This window comes from Musa acuminata, chromosome BXJ3-10 (assembly GCF_036884655.1).
Source record: "Musa acuminata AAA Group cultivar baxijiao chromosome BXJ3-10, Cavendish_Baxijiao_AAA, whole genome shotgun sequence".
Classification (NCBI taxonomy): Eukaryota; Viridiplantae; Streptophyta; class Magnoliopsida; order Zingiberales; family Musaceae; genus Musa; species Musa acuminata.
Window position 1 is genome coordinate 28,358,925 of NC_088358.1, and position 14,477 is coordinate 28,373,401.

General features: G+C 41.3%; 3 protein-coding genes across 3 annotated transcripts; 2 read left to right on the forward strand and 1 right to left on the reverse strand.

Moving 5' to 3' along the window:
• Nucleotides 1-1,998: 1,998 nt before the first annotated feature.
• Nucleotides 1,999-2,721, forward strand: LOC103968557 (peamaclein). The gene is made up of 2 exons (XM_009381816.3): nt 1,999-2,155; nt 2,242-2,721. The coding sequence occupies exons 1-2, from the start codon at nt 2,074-2,076 to the stop codon at nt 2,433-2,435; spliced, it is 276 nt and encodes a 91-aa protein (XP_009380091.2). The 5' UTR covers nt 1,999-2,073; the 3' UTR covers nt 2,436-2,721.
• A 1,257-nt stretch (nt 2,722-3,978) lies between these two features.
• Nucleotides 3,979-8,448, reverse strand: LOC135650377 (uncharacterized). Its single transcript, XM_065169635.1, has 8 exons — nt 7,729-8,448; nt 6,607-6,693; nt 6,466-6,510; nt 6,293-6,388; nt 6,090-6,191; nt 4,817-4,903; nt 4,474-4,541; nt 3,979-4,346 (listed from the first exon to the last, which is right to left on the reverse strand). The coding sequence occupies exons 1-8, from the start codon at nt 8,326-8,328 to the stop codon at nt 4,265-4,267; spliced, it is 1,167 nt and encodes a 388-aa protein (XP_065025707.1). The 5' UTR covers nt 8,329-8,448; the 3' UTR covers nt 3,979-4,264.
• A 2,454-nt stretch (nt 8,449-10,902) lies between these two features.
• Nucleotides 10,903-13,363, forward strand: LOC103968559 (cyclin-A3-1-like). Its single transcript, XM_009381818.3, has 8 exons — nt 10,903-11,397; nt 11,492-11,724; nt 11,818-11,893; nt 11,994-12,070; nt 12,192-12,225; nt 12,345-12,494; nt 12,585-12,719; nt 12,824-13,363. The coding sequence occupies exons 1-8, from the start codon at nt 11,062-11,064 to the stop codon at nt 12,902-12,904; spliced, it is 1,122 nt and encodes a 373-aa protein (XP_009380093.2). The 5' UTR covers nt 10,903-11,061; the 3' UTR covers nt 12,905-13,363.
• The last annotated feature ends 1,114 nt before the right edge of the window (nt 13,364-14,477 follow it).

Here is a 14,477-nt window from a genome sequence, read left to right on the forward strand (position 1 = left end):
TGAGGAACGCATGGAGACACCATCACATATAATTCGAATAATTGATTGAGCAACGAATAAGGTAACCCTATTTGATCGAGCAACGCACAATAAATAGTGGCTAATAAGTGCCTCTTTGTTGTCTCTTGATCTTCTTCCTCCTCTCACCATTGTTTTCTTCTTATGTTTTCCTCTGCAAGAAAAATCAGTTTGATCCTTTTTTCAGTTCCCCAAAATCTAAAAAAAAAGGAAAGAAACTGCATATGAAAAATAATATTATTCTAAGGTAAAACATTACCACCTACTAGAAGGAGCTACAGGAATATTCTGAGTGGACAAACTCGCTGAAGTCCATGGCTTACGATGCCTACTTGGCCTCTTTTGATCCCAACTCGTCCACCAAAATAGTATGATTCATGATGATCGCCATGACCAATAAGTTAGTATGCAAAAATTCGAAAAATCAAAGGTGATAATTTGTTGAGTAATCCTTTTGATTCTCCACGTTAGTCGATTACGAGTGGGATGAATCTTATCCTCGCAAATTCATCGACGAAGGATATAATTTCCAAAAGATTCATATCGAGATGTAATTTCCGAAACTTTCTATTCTCATGCATCCATTTTATGGGTGTTTTTGAGGTCTTTCTTTCATCTCTCTTTCCCATCACGCATACATTCGTGGATTCTACGTGGCTCTAATCATCCTCCAGATCTAAGCAAAAACAAAGAATTATAGTTTCTTTAGAGGCCTTGTACCGATGCAGATGCAGGATGTAGACAATCAAACTTTTCCTTCACTGTGGGCTATTCTCGTCGGTCTGGCATGGCCAAGTTGACCCATCATTCCATTTGATTTGCCCATTGGAATTAACAATCGGATGATGTGTTAGTGAACAAATATATCGTGGCTGATAAGTCAGCATGGCTTGGTCTATCAGTCGATGTCAGGAGCCTTCTGTCAAATGAGCTGGATGATGAGGTAGTTGTGACTTCGGGAAAGAGTGCTTGTCGGCGTTTGTCGGTCTCTGGGCCGATTGGTAGCTCACCCTTGCACGTTGGATGACGACCCGTGGGTTAAGGCGCTTGCGGCTCGCTGGAGGTCGTTCGCCTGCAAAAATGATTCTCGTTGGGTGATCCCCGACTTTGGTCCCTCCGACGAGCAAGTCAGTAGTAGGTTGAATTATTTTTCTATTTCCCTCCCTCCCTGGCCGGATGCCGGCCATGGGCCTTTATACTATTGTACGAGGGTCGGTTGCATGCCAATTCGACGTGGCCGCTGACCCTCGAGGGATGGGATAGCACTTCTGATCGGTCGTCGTCTCGAGACGTGCTTAGCGACGTCAGACAACATCGTCCCGACCTCCGGGATAGGACATGTCGAATAGCATCTCGGTACGGAATCTAACTTGACGTGTGGCGTCGACTGTGACGTGTCTTGAACCCTTATAAAGTGGTATATTCGATTCGAGTCGATTAAGACAATCCAAACATAGATGGATCTGATGATCCAATCTGACCACTCCATGTCCATCGAGATGAGTGGCATGAGGTTGTTAGCAACATGATCTTAGGATTCCAGGCGCGCAGACCGATTCTTCTGGATGTGGAAGCAGAATGTTGCAGGGTCCCTCAGGAGACTCCCTCTTTAATGACTGCACGCACCATCACGCCCACCTCGACTGGCCAATACCCTCTTGGGAGTCCGAACATGGTAGATTTCAAGGCAAGCAAACCCCATTCACGTGCCTCCCTCCTATCGACGACATGCAGCAAAGCTCCCACCGACGCAGCAATGAATGAGCACAACTCCATCGGGCCATCCCAAGCTAAAAGGAAGTCCTACCCCGCTCTCCATGGAGGTATGGCATCCCTCCACCTGTCCCCATATTCGCCATTAGTGGACGCCCCCTTACTGGATGCCAGCCCAAAAGGTCCTGCCGTCTTCATTACTGATGCTTCTCATACTTCACCCACCTGCAACCTCTCCCCTTTACTACCCTTCTATAAGTAGCCAGCCAAGCCTCTTCTGGAAGTCCCCGCATCGCTTCGACCACATACCACCGTGTGAGCATTCCGTAGCCTGGTCCAGATATGAAGCCCCTCCACGCCATCGTAGCTCTTCTGCTCATCCTCTTCACCGCTTCCTATCTGCAAGCCACCATGGCAGGCTCAGGTAGATATAATCAAACACAAGTCTTCTGTGTCACCATTTCTCATGCATGGATTTTGATCGTTTCATGTCGTTGTTTTGGGTTTCAGCGTTCTGCGGGTCCAAGTGCAAGGTGAGGTGCTCCAAGGCGAGCGTTAAGGACCGATGCCTCAAGTACTGCGGGCTGTGCTGCGAGCAGTGCCGGTGCGTGCCATCGGGGACCTACGGGCACAAGGACGAGTGCCCCTGTTACAGGGACAAGTACACCGGCAGCGGGAAGAGGAGGAGACCCAAATGCCCCTGATCGAACACCTTGAGGTCATCCGGCGTCGAATGGTGTGTGTTTTATAGCGTATATGAATGAGCGTGGGGGTCGCATGTATCGACGTGACTATGGGCAGTGGTGAAAATAAATGTTGTGCTACTCGGTTTACTACTATGTTTGATGGGAGAGAGAGAGAGAGAGAGAGAGAGAGAGAGAGAGAGAGAGAGAGAGAGAGAGGGAGTGGCGTTGGATCTTTGGAGATTTTGGGTGAAAAAGTAGATTTGGGCTAAATATTTCATATATATATTCTGCCTACTTTGATGCACCATTTTTTTTGCGTGTGAGATTAATTCAATTCCAACTCGATGTACTAACTATAATAGACGAACATGCGCTGCACGTGACTGCCTTTTTTATTGTGAAAAGAGAGTTAAAGTCGGTTTCATAAGAAAATGAAGAATAAAAAGATGGGATTTTTCTTTCTGTTTTTAGAAAAGGGGGATTTTTCTTTCTGTTTTTAGAGAGAGAGAGAGAGAGAGAGAGAGAGAGAGAGAGAGAGAGGTGTTTATGTCCAACCTTTTGTGAAGCATGTATTGGGCAAGACTGTAGCTAAAGCAAGAATGGTTCTGTGCAAAATGGATTGATGATTTGAACTCTGACTGCTATGTATTCGTGAAAAGATAACATTCTCATTAGAAATGCCTACAATTTTCAGTGATATAAAATTAAATATAAAAATTATTTTTTTAAAAAAATCGAAGTCTCATCCAATATATTTTTCGAAAGATTTATCCTGAGTTCAAATATTATCTTCGTCACCTAAAGAATTATATGAAATATTATATGAAATGCAAACTGGTTCTAATCTTGATAGGCCTAAAAAGGTTGAAGCTTAGTGAAACAGAAACCAGAAAAAGACCACGAAGAAAGCCATTCATTGTACTACGCGTGAGTCACGTGAACTTTTACCTGTTGGGAACTTGAAAAGGAAGCATAGGAGTACAAAGCTCATGTGGCATTACTCTGGTTGTGCACCCACTTGCCTTGGCCAAGAAGCATGTAAAAAAAGGTTGAACAGTAACCAAGCTTGCTTCGCTTTAGCTACGACAGCTGGTTACCAGAGAGGCCATTCGTGTTATGCCATGACCATGACCGACCGACCATGGTGATGTCAGGAATAACTTTGCAGATCCTACATAGGTAGATGCATGGCATTAATACTCCACAATAAACCTGCTTTTACTGAATGACTTGGGCAAGTGGCAATGAGATCGATAAGAACTGAAAGAAGACGACGAAGAATAAGATCAACAAGAAATGTAGCAAGATGGATAAGGTTGCAACAATCTGAAGAAAAATAAGCGCCTGGAAACTGATCTCGAGTGAACAAACATTCATGGAAGTGAAACGAAAATTTGGAAGAACTCAAGTACTTCGGGAAAACCTTCGAGAAATCGAATCTATACTACATGGACTAACGTCCTCAGAATGCCACGAAAACCTGACCTTTTCAGTCAAAAGCTATGGATTAATTCCAGATGAATGGATGAGTGGAGGCACATAATTAAGAGTACATCCTTCATAATGCAAACTTATGAATTATGGTTTTAGAACGGTATAGTGGTACCTTATGGTACAATAAGATCGACTTACCAAGACGTAGACCATCATACAGAATTGCTTTCGCACAACAGAAATGTAAATTGACCGAAAAAAGACGCAGACCATCATACAGAAATTGCCTTCGCACGACTAGAAATGATAGTTGAATCATTTCAAGGACCAAAAAATTGATGCTATCTTCCTTGCTCCGGGAAACAAATTGTAAGGGAAATACTTAAACATATGGGAAAATTATCACGCATCCTCTACAGCAACTTTTCAGCAATCTGGATAGCATTTAGAGCTGCCCCTTTACGTATCTGATCACCACACACAAATATGTCCAACCTGTTGTGAAACTTCAGTTAGTACATGGTGTAAATTGATAACACTAGTAGTATTACCAGTATTCTTTTGTCAATGTCAATGATAACAATGGCAGCGGCAACCATATGGGTTTTAAGGAGCTTATTACCCTAGGTTGCCATCTTGAGATAGATCCTGTCGTATGCGTCCCACAGCCACATCATCTTTATTTGACACCTGCGGACAGGAGGTCTCCTCTCTGATTAAAATTATCATCAAGATTTCGATTGAAACGTGAAAGATAATGCATCCTGACATTTGGGTGACTTGAATCAAGTCGCTTTAGTTTATGTGGTGTCTCTCTGTTATCACACAATAGTATAGGAGAAGTGATCAGAAGTACATGCAATTTTCTATTATGACATCAAGCAAAAATCCAAGAGCATAAGTGATTGGAACTTTATAGGGTTCTGTCACACATTAGTAAATGATATAAGAAGGGAAAAACTAACATCCAAGGGCGTAGGAAAGTGATTGGATTCCCGGTCATCGATAACTGCCACACCAGCAGCTCCCTCCAGAATGCACCTAGCAGTATCCTATATATTCAACATACAAAAATATTTGAAAATTCAGTGAGACTAAGAATCAGTTTTAGTTGAATTCCACTCGGTTAGTGGAGAAGTAGGATAACATTCATAATAAGCAGCAGAAATACTCGAACACTGAATATGTGAGCTAGGAGCTCTGTATGATAAAGGAAGACAAACGTTGAAATAAACCTTGATGATTACTAGCTCCTTAAGAATGACTTGACAAGTCACACACCTCACATGGGCATTTCAAATTACATAAACAGGCATTACAAAATATAGAAAAACCAGCTAATTTCCTTGGGGAATTGAATTAAAACCCAACCAAGTAAATCACAAACTCAGAAGAAAAGTTGATTAATCTTTGTTTCCTTAAACAATTAAGAGCAAAGTGATAAGAACTGCCATTATCTAACAAGGCACTTTGTTTGAAATTTACATGACAAGAGTTAGCTTCAAATGCTTATGCCTTTGCTAAAAAAAATGCTTATTTCTGTACATATACATGTACTAGTTATGGATATATATACTAATATTGAAGATATACCTAAACATATCTATTCCAATCAGAATAGTGACAATGATTCATGAAGTGAACATATTAAGTTAAACAGCTCTGAAATGTACTAAAAATGTCTGAAGGGTGACACACCATAGTAGTGATTACCCTGTATGTAACTTTGCACTCGGATTTAAACAAATCGAGAATGACCTTGATGATGATCAGCATGGGGTATTAACCATAAGAACTTAACTCTTCAGATTATGGTAGGATGCTAGTCTCATTTTCAACTTATCTCATATCACTACACAAATAGAGAATAGCATTGAGATTATCAACATATGGGCATATGGCATTATTCCTTAAAACTGTTTAGATTACCGGTTTGACAATTGCTAAGTTCACTTCTGACCGTGTTCATGTGACTAACCTTATCGCATATTGGTAGCAGTATCATCCATTTGGCAACTTAGATTTATTAAAAATGCATGGCTACGGAGCAAAATAATGACTCTCTTACAATATGAATATATGCCTTAACTGTCAAAAGATCTAAAAATCTAAAAGTTTATGTCAGCAACACCAGCTGCACTTCTTTACTATAACTATTCCAGACAAATATTTCTGAAATTTATTTGGAATGCTATTGACAACATTGCCTTCCTTTCTGAGCATGTTTCTCCAACTGACCTCATCAAGTGGCTTTTCAAATTGAAGGTTAACACTTTCTGCATGTGCACGCATCACAGGAACTCGTATGCAAGTTGCAGTCACTTTGACATCCATGTCATTCTGGAGAAATGCACGATGAGAAATCAAATAAATCATTTATTGTAAAAATCACAAAACATTCAAAAAGATTGGACATTTATATAAAAATGATAAGCAATTACCCAGATTTTTCTAGTTTCCTTCACCAATTTAATTTCTTCCTCATTATAACCATTAGAAAGAACTGCTGCGTTATGCGAGAACAGATTGAAAGCATACTGCATCAAGAGTTAAACAAACTTAAAGTCCGATCATCTGATCATATCTTCAATTCAGGGTGGCTTAGAGAAAATACCTGTTGCTTAAAAATTTTGCATGTAGGTTGCTTCCCATCCAAGACCTATAAAATAACAAAAAAAAAAAAAAATATATATATATATATATATATATAAGGCCATCAGTAGCAAATAGAGACGCAAAAAAATGAAATGAACACCTCATGAGTTTGCTGCAGGAGCTCTTCCATAGCTGCAGCACCTGCGCCGCTGGCTGCTTGATAGGTGCTGACAACCATCCTGACCACCTATAGAATGCAGAAAGTCAGGTAACTTTTGTGACTTAATGTCCATAAGAAATTAATGAAAGAAATTGCGGACATAAGGAGGTTAAATTTCAACATAGTATGTCTGAAAAAGAAAATCTCCTGTCATCAATCAGCTTAAGATTAGAGACAAGCATCATAACCATGTCAATAAGACATGAAAATCAATAAGCTGATTGTTATGCCAAGGGTTTATACTTTTCTTATACATCTAGGTGGTATTTGATTCATATTTAACAGTAATTAAAAACAAGCAGAACAAAAATGCAGAATTTTGTTATAATGAAACTCTAGAAAGATTAAGCGATTCAGTACATGGGGAGGAAATTACGCATCCCCAGTATACCGACTTTCTGCAAGAGCTGCGAATATTAACCGGTGAATTATCTTTACCCTGTACATCTAGCACATGAACAGGCTAAATGCTTAACATTATGTAACAGGTCTAGGGTGAATAAGTTAGCTTTCATCCAAAAAGAAAAATATATATATGGTGTCAATGTCATGAGAAGATCAAAAATTTTGAACAACGCGAATAATAGTCAAGTTTTAAATGCATACTACAAGCATTAAGAAATGTCAAGTAACTGATTATAATTAATTGATTGATTATATATATATATATATATATATAGTCATGCACAAAAATTGCACTCCATTTATATGTGAGGAGATCGCACTGTACAAAGAAATCACTTCATGAAATGCCCTATACCAAGAGTGGATGAGATAGGTGGAAGGCCAACAATGGTGAGATGGCAACAACAGCCAGAAAATCTTATTGCATAATTCATAATTTCTAATAGTTGCATGCTGAACCGGGATCAAGTCCATACATGATGGCAGTCACAAAGTCATGCTTCATGATTTCGATGATAACGCCTAAATAAGACCACTAGTCTCATCCATTCCATCTATCGGTGAGAACAGCAGATCAAAGTATCATATAGATCAAGAAATAAAGCAGAACTCGAAATGCAAAGCCACATAAAGAATTATATGAAGGGAAGAGATAACCTTGGCATGGCGATGGAGAGGCGTAGCGGCCATCAAACAGATAATGGTGGAGCAATTAGGATTCGCGATGAGCGCCCCTTTCCCTGACCTCCCCTTCAGTTTTATATGAGCCATCGCCTCCGGGTTCACCTCCGGGATAACCAGCGGCACCTCCGGAACCATCCGAAACGCCGAACTGTTATCCACCACGATCGATCCCCGTTCGACGGCCACCGGACCGAACTCTTTGCTAATCGACCCACCGGCGCTGAACAGAGCGATGTCGATCCCTTCGAAGCTCTCCGGTCGGAGCTCCTCGATGGTATACTCCCGGTCCTCGAAGGTGAGGCGCTTCCCGGCGGAGCGGCGGCTGGCGAGTAGGCGGATGTTTCTGTACGGGAAGTCGCGGTCGGACAGGACGCGGAGGAACTCCTGTCCGACGGCGCCGGTGACGCCCACTACCGCCACGGAGGGGCCGTCCTCCCGGAGGCCCATGCGGACGGTGGTGGCGGCCGCATTCCGGTTTCGACATCTGCAATGCTTGGCGGAGGGAAGGGACAGCGCGGGGGAGGACAACGGGGAGAAGAGGTGTACACGGTGAGCGGAGGCCGTCACCTGCATCGTAGCTTGGTCAGGCGGCTCGGCGGCGGCAATGGGTGAAGGAGGAGAAGGTTACGGAACCGCGGGTTTAGGTTTTGTGGACACATCGTCAGTGGGGAAACGGGATTCCCATGGTTTTGTGGGCGGATAGCCGCTCGTTTCCCAATACCGTTGGCGACTAAAGGAGCGCACCAGAATATCAATGCGAAGCTTTGTTTAACGACATCCGACTTGCCCTGCATGGTGATTGGGGAATCAGCCTGGGGACTTGGTGGTCCCTCTGTGGGGCCATCATTTTGATACTGGAATTCTATTTTGATACTTGTCAAATATATTGGCAGAAAGTTAACTGTACACAACTGATTCGTGGAGGAACTGCTTCGAATTTCATAACAATTATGTAACTTGATATGCCGAATATTCTCTTGCCATTGACATTATTTGGTAGCTAAGGTCATCTGAGAAAACCTCGAGCGATGGATGATGCAGCACCAAGGTAACTAAGTTCTGAGATGATCTTTGCAGTGGCTTCCAGAGGTAGTCTTTAAGGTCTATCCGAATTGGATTTCGATTTTTTCAATAGGTTTATGCACAAAGATTAGGGAGTTTCTGACCATTCTGATATTTTAGTCAATTTTTTTTTAGGAGGTTGTATAGAATGTAAAAGGTTTTCAGATAAACGGTTCGACCCTTATAATCATTGTCGAGGGTCGACTTTTGTATCTAAATGGTTGAGGAGATTACCTATAATCCTTGTGACAGTATCCTTTGGTCTTTTGTCGACAAGAGTGATAGGCCCGAATAGCCTCTCACGGGTTATCATCCATGAAGATCGACTCGAGGGAAAATAGGTTTGAACGATCGTTCATGAACCATTGTCCATGACAACTAATAAGATAAATTTGAATAACCTCTCATTAATAGTTGTTTATAAGGGTCGAGAGGTAATTATCACCTCCATGTCGCTATCGAGTGGAGGGTAATTTAGCCCTCATTTTTTGTATTGGCATCTCGATGGCGATCAATTATCAGGCTAGTCTGTTTTACCAGAATATCTCCTATTAATTATAAATCATATGAATTTTAATTTAAAATAATTTTTATCCTTAATCTCTCATTTGAAATATTTAGTATTTGATCATAAAAAATATATTTTTATATTGAAAGTCTCCTTTAAGCATCCCGCTTACATAATTTTTTCTAACACTATTTATTAAATATTTTAATTTATAATACCGATAAGCTACTCAAGTTGATTTTATATTTCTTTCATTAGACAATTAAAATATTATATGACATAGGACGATTTTCACTTTTACCTTCGAATATGTCTTTTAATAAACAAATATAACTTAGTGATTGCATGCATAATTATAATATATTTGATGATACAATAGTTGATTATTAAAAAAGGAAAACAATGGATATATAAAACAACATAGAAAATTAGTGGATGAAACAAAAGAAAACTCGAAGTTAAAAGAAAAACTTAAAAACCAAATATCAACAATCAAATAACATATAAAAGTCAATACAAGATTAATGTAATTTAATAATTTGTTTACCTAAATCCATGATATTAATTATTTTTTTTTATCACGTATAAGATCAATTATACCACTTCCAAATTATCTCACTCAAACATATATCCTCATGTATACCCCATATTACTAGTTCACTTTTGTAAAATATAGATTATTCACTCAAACGTGTGAACCAAATGAGGATCGATGACGTGTGAGTTCTTAGCTTGTCGAGGCGTAATCAGATCACGACGTTGTGGTCATACTGGTGAACGATTATCGCATATCACGTGTGATTTAGGATTAACCGTTGATATGATAAACATAATCGGTTTATTTCTGTTCAACTTATCTAGATTTGATGAAGTTGTCACGTCTCGAGAAGAACATTCACTCTATCATAATCTAATCTACAATTCACCGTATGACATTTCAGACCGTATATCTACTTCAACACCTACATAGCTATTTGCAGAAAAGAAAAAAGAAATTAAAACTTTTCTAATGTTACAGTAAAATCGCATATAATATATGGCGGACCAAATCGATTAGCTACTCATGCAAAGTATTCGATGATCCTCCTCCGCATACATCCTCCCTCGAGATGCAATTGCAGGGTCGTCGATACATCGAAATGCGACCACGACGAGATTTAATGTGATCTGGACGCGTTTTAATCGGATCGAGCGGACGAATCGGTTCGTGACGGGCTCGAGCGTGGATCGATTCCGGTCCGATGCAGGTTGGATTTGATTTCACTTAAAACAAAGGGGATGAATTGTTGCCGGTACGGAAACCAAGCGGCGCCATTAGATGCCAAAAATGGATGGAGCGCAGCGAGATTGATTTCCAAGTCTCCGCCAATCCCAACCTCCCAAAAATTTCCCAATTCCGAACGGCTCGCTCCCCATTTCGAACTTTCGAAAGCGAGGGAATCCCCGCGATCGCCGAGCCCTCCTCCCAACCCCGCTCTCTCTCTCGCTCACTCTTTCCAAAGCCAAAACAAACCCCCCTCTTTTCCCCTCTCCCCCCCCCCCCTCTCTCTCTCTCTCGCGTTTTCGAATCGCTTCAAAAAATGGCGGACTCCCTTTCTTTCCCCCTCACTTCTACTCTCCCCTCGCTCCTATACAAACCGCACATTCCCCCACTCTTTCCCCCATTCCCTTCTCTCCTCTCCTCGCGCCCTCACCAAATCCAAGCGCAACTTGGTTAGCGCGAGAGATCGGAATCCATGGCGGACAAGGAGAACGGCGCCCCACGCCTCACCCGTGCTGCCGCCAAGAGGGTAGCCTCCGCCCAGGCCGCGGACCCAGTCGCCCCGCCGCCGGCGAAGAAAAAGCGCGTGGCTCTGAGCGAGCTCCCCACCCTCTCCAACGCCGTCCCTCGGGCGGCGGTAGATCCCACCACCCCTCCTCCTTCTAAGCCCAAGTCGAAGCCCAAGAAGAAGGTGGAAGAGGCGGATGACGAGAAAGTTGACCTCGTGGAGGTCGCCGCCCCGTCGGATGATGATCCGCAGATGTGTGCACATTGCGCGTCTGATATCTATCAATACCTCAATTCAATGGAGGTTTGTCTACTACTAAGGAGTCCTTCCGTGGGAAAGTGTCATGTTTTTAGTTAGAGTTGGTCTCATCTGCTATTTTGCTTCGTTGGATTTCTAGGCGGACGCGAAGCGGAGGCCATCGCCGAACTATGTGGAGACGGTTCAGAGCGACGTCACGGCCAATATGAGGGCGATTCTGGTGGATTGGTTAGTTGAGGTGGCGGAGGAATACAAGCTGGTCTCCGATACCCTTTTCCTCACTGTCTCCTACATCGATCGATTCCTTTCGTTCAATGCGATCAATAGACACCGGTTGCAGCTCCTTGGGGTTTCTTCCATGCTCATTGCTTCGTATGTTACAATCCATTTTCTTTTATCGATGATGATTTTCTTATTTGAACACTGCGCTAATGGAAGTTTTTGGATTGGTATCCGATAACGCAGCAAATATGAAGAGATTAGCCCCCCTAACGCGGAAGATTTTTGTTATATCACGGATAATACCTACACAAAGCAAGAGGTAGCCTTTTCTCTATATCTTCTTTGATCTCATTGTACCGTTTGATGATTTAGAGCTTGTTGATGAACACTTCTTTCTCCATTTATCTATGTCCATATAGGTGGTGAAAATGGAGAGTGACATCCTAAAGTTTCTAAAGTTCGAGATGGGCAATCCAACCATCAAAACTTTCGAAAGGTATGGAATGTTAGCCCCTTTCTCAGGTTCTCCTTGATGTTTCGGTGTAAGCATATACTGATTGGTTTTTGCTTACCAGTTTAGCTCCCCTAATCATAGTGATGCTATTTCATTATTGCAGGCGATTCACACAGGTTGGTCAAGAAGATGGCAAAGTGAGTGTTTATTCCTCTTGCTTGATATGTTCCTCAACTTGTTACAGTAGCCCGACGTGCAATTATGGCTTCATTGCTTAAATATTTTTTTTCTCATTTTGTTTTTTTACTTGATACAGTACCCAAATCTGCAATTAGAATACCTCGGAAGCTACCTTGCTGAGTTAAGTTTACTGGACTATGGTTGCGTTAAATTCTTGCCGTCGGTTGTTGCTGCTGCTGCTGTTTTTGTTGCAAGATTCACAATTGATCCAAAAAGTCATCCTTGGGTAAGACATTGTTACATGAGAATGGATAGAGTGTCTGTCTTCTTGTTTTGTTCTTCTTGATATGCTTAACATCCCTTCTTTACTTTGCAGAACAAAAAATTGGAAGAGTGTACTGGCTATAAGGTGTCTGATCTAAAATACTGCATCTGTGCCATACTTGATTTGCAGTTGAGTAAGAAAGCAGCGTCGCTGGTGGCTATCAGAGATAAATACAAGCAGCACAGGGTAAAAGTCTTATCCATCGAACAGAAGTGCTTTTATGCTTTTGAGATTGCTAGGACGATCTTAGTTCTCTTCATTTGTCTGAACTTTTGTATTCATTTTGACAGTTCGAGTGTGTATCTTCACTGGTTCCTCCCTCTGAGATTCCTGCAACCTACTTCGATGAACCCAAGGAATACCTACCATGACGTGCACCGTGGCTAACTATCACGACTATCGGTAAACGTGATCCCAAGCCGGAATGTGGAGCTAAATGAAGTGTTATCTAGTCTTTGAAATGAGAACGCTGAAGCTCTTTGGATGTTTCTGAAGTCTCTATCTAATCTTTGTGCATGACTGATAACTTCGATGTTAAAGAATGCATCAAAAATTGCTGATTGCAGTTCTGTTCCTACTAAAAAAGTATCATTTGATGAGGGAAGCTGGAAGAGATAATTGCCCCTCGAGATTTACCATGTGCAAGTCTAGGAAATGATGTGTATTATAAATCTCATATGACTATAACTTTGTGGATCAGATATTTTTTTATGGCACGTATAGGCTGCTTTTCTGTAGAAGCTTGCCATGAATTGTGAGAGTGCCAATTAATCTCAAATTCTTTGGAAGTGTATCCTTTTGTAAATATATATGGTTTTCATTGGTCTCCATCCTTGTTTTATTGTCGTGTGATAGACTTGTGATGAAGTTGCTCTACATGTGATTGGATTTCACAGAATGTATATAGAAAACACAAGATCGCTAACTATGATCGCAAAATGAGATCACTACTGCTATTCTTGAATTTATGTATTATATCGAATGCACTTTTCCAGATGAATCTTGGTATTTATAGTTGAGTTAGAAGCAATACCGGACCAAATAACTACCAAAATTGAAGCAATTATGGTATCTGGAGAGTTCAGGACTTCCCCCATAAGAAGTATTGATCCAGCAGTGGTGGCATGAAGATTAGTAGTACATAGAAAGATCCTAGAGTGGACAATAAAGATTGAACATACTAGTCTAGATGGAATCCATAATTTAGCAGATTAACACATACTTTTTGAGAGAATTTATCTAACAAAAGGTCAACAATTCCTGAGAATTTTTTCTCACAAGAAGAATTTTGGGCAGATGAATCCAATAATTTAAATCATCTCGGAAACTATTTTATATGTCATTCTATAAATTACATTTGGTCCTTCGATCATCGCTACCTGCAACCTTCCGTATGTATTGCCCATTGGTCATAGATTTAGTACTGAAAAGGAAAAGAAAAAGGGGGAAAGGAGATGCATCAAACTCCAGTTTGAAGCAACAAGAATGATCACTATATCTGCGAAGAACAAGAAGCAATTAATCCCCAAACGAATCAACCAGAACCCAAGGGAGGAAGTAGCATCACGAGGCCATCCAAAGCATCGCGTAGGAAGAAACAAAGACAGCGCATAACACGATGCCGAATCTCTCCTAAGAACCAAGATACCAGAGATTCACCACCACTACCACCACCACCACCACCACCACCATTAGAAGAAGGAGAAGAAGAGACCTGAAGGCATGGTGGAAGCTCAGGATGATACTGAGCTCGCTTCTTCTGGAGCTCCGACAGCTCCCGTGGAACCCCGAAATCTGAATCCATAACTTCCTATTCTTAGTCTTCTCCTCTCTTTCGCTCAATATATCTTTCTCTGGTGTGCTCAAATCCTCTGATGTCACATCCTTGATATATATATACATACATGTCATTAGCATCATGCTACATACATGACATGGAATGAG

Bases quoted from the DNA above. Each gene is read 5' to 3' on its own strand.
- LOC103968557 (XM_009381816.3), top strand. From the start codon at position 2,074: ATGAAGCCCCTCCACGCCATCGTAGCTCTTCTGCTCATCCTCTTCACC. The intron at 2,156-2,241 runs GTAGATATAATC...TTTGGGTTTCAG, and splicing joins AGCCACCATGGCAGGCTCAG to CGTTCTGCGGGTCCAAGTGC.
- LOC103968559 (XM_009381818.3), top strand. From the start codon at position 11,062: ATGGCGGACAAGGAGAACGGCGCCCCACGCCTCACCCGTGCTGCCGCC. The intron at 11,398-11,491 runs GTTTGTCTACTA...TTGGATTTCTAG, and splicing joins AATACCTCAATTCAATGGAG to GCGGACGCGAAGCGGAGGCC. The intron at 12,495-12,584 runs GTAAGACATTGT...TTTACTTTGCAG, and splicing joins ATCCAAAAAGTCATCCTTGG to AACAAAAAATTGGAAGAGTG.
- LOC135650377 (XM_065169635.1), bottom strand. From the start codon at position 8,328: ATGCAGGTGACGGCCTCCGCTCACCGTGTACACCTCTTCTCCCCGTTG. The intron at 6,192-6,292 runs GTAATTGCTTAT...GCATTTCTCCAG, and splicing joins AGGAAACTAGAAAAATCTGG to AATGACATGGATGTCAAAGT. The intron at 4,542-4,816 runs GTTAGTTTTTCC...TCCTGTCCGCAG, and splicing joins ACTTTCCTACGCCCTTGGAT to GTGTCAAATAAAGATGATGT.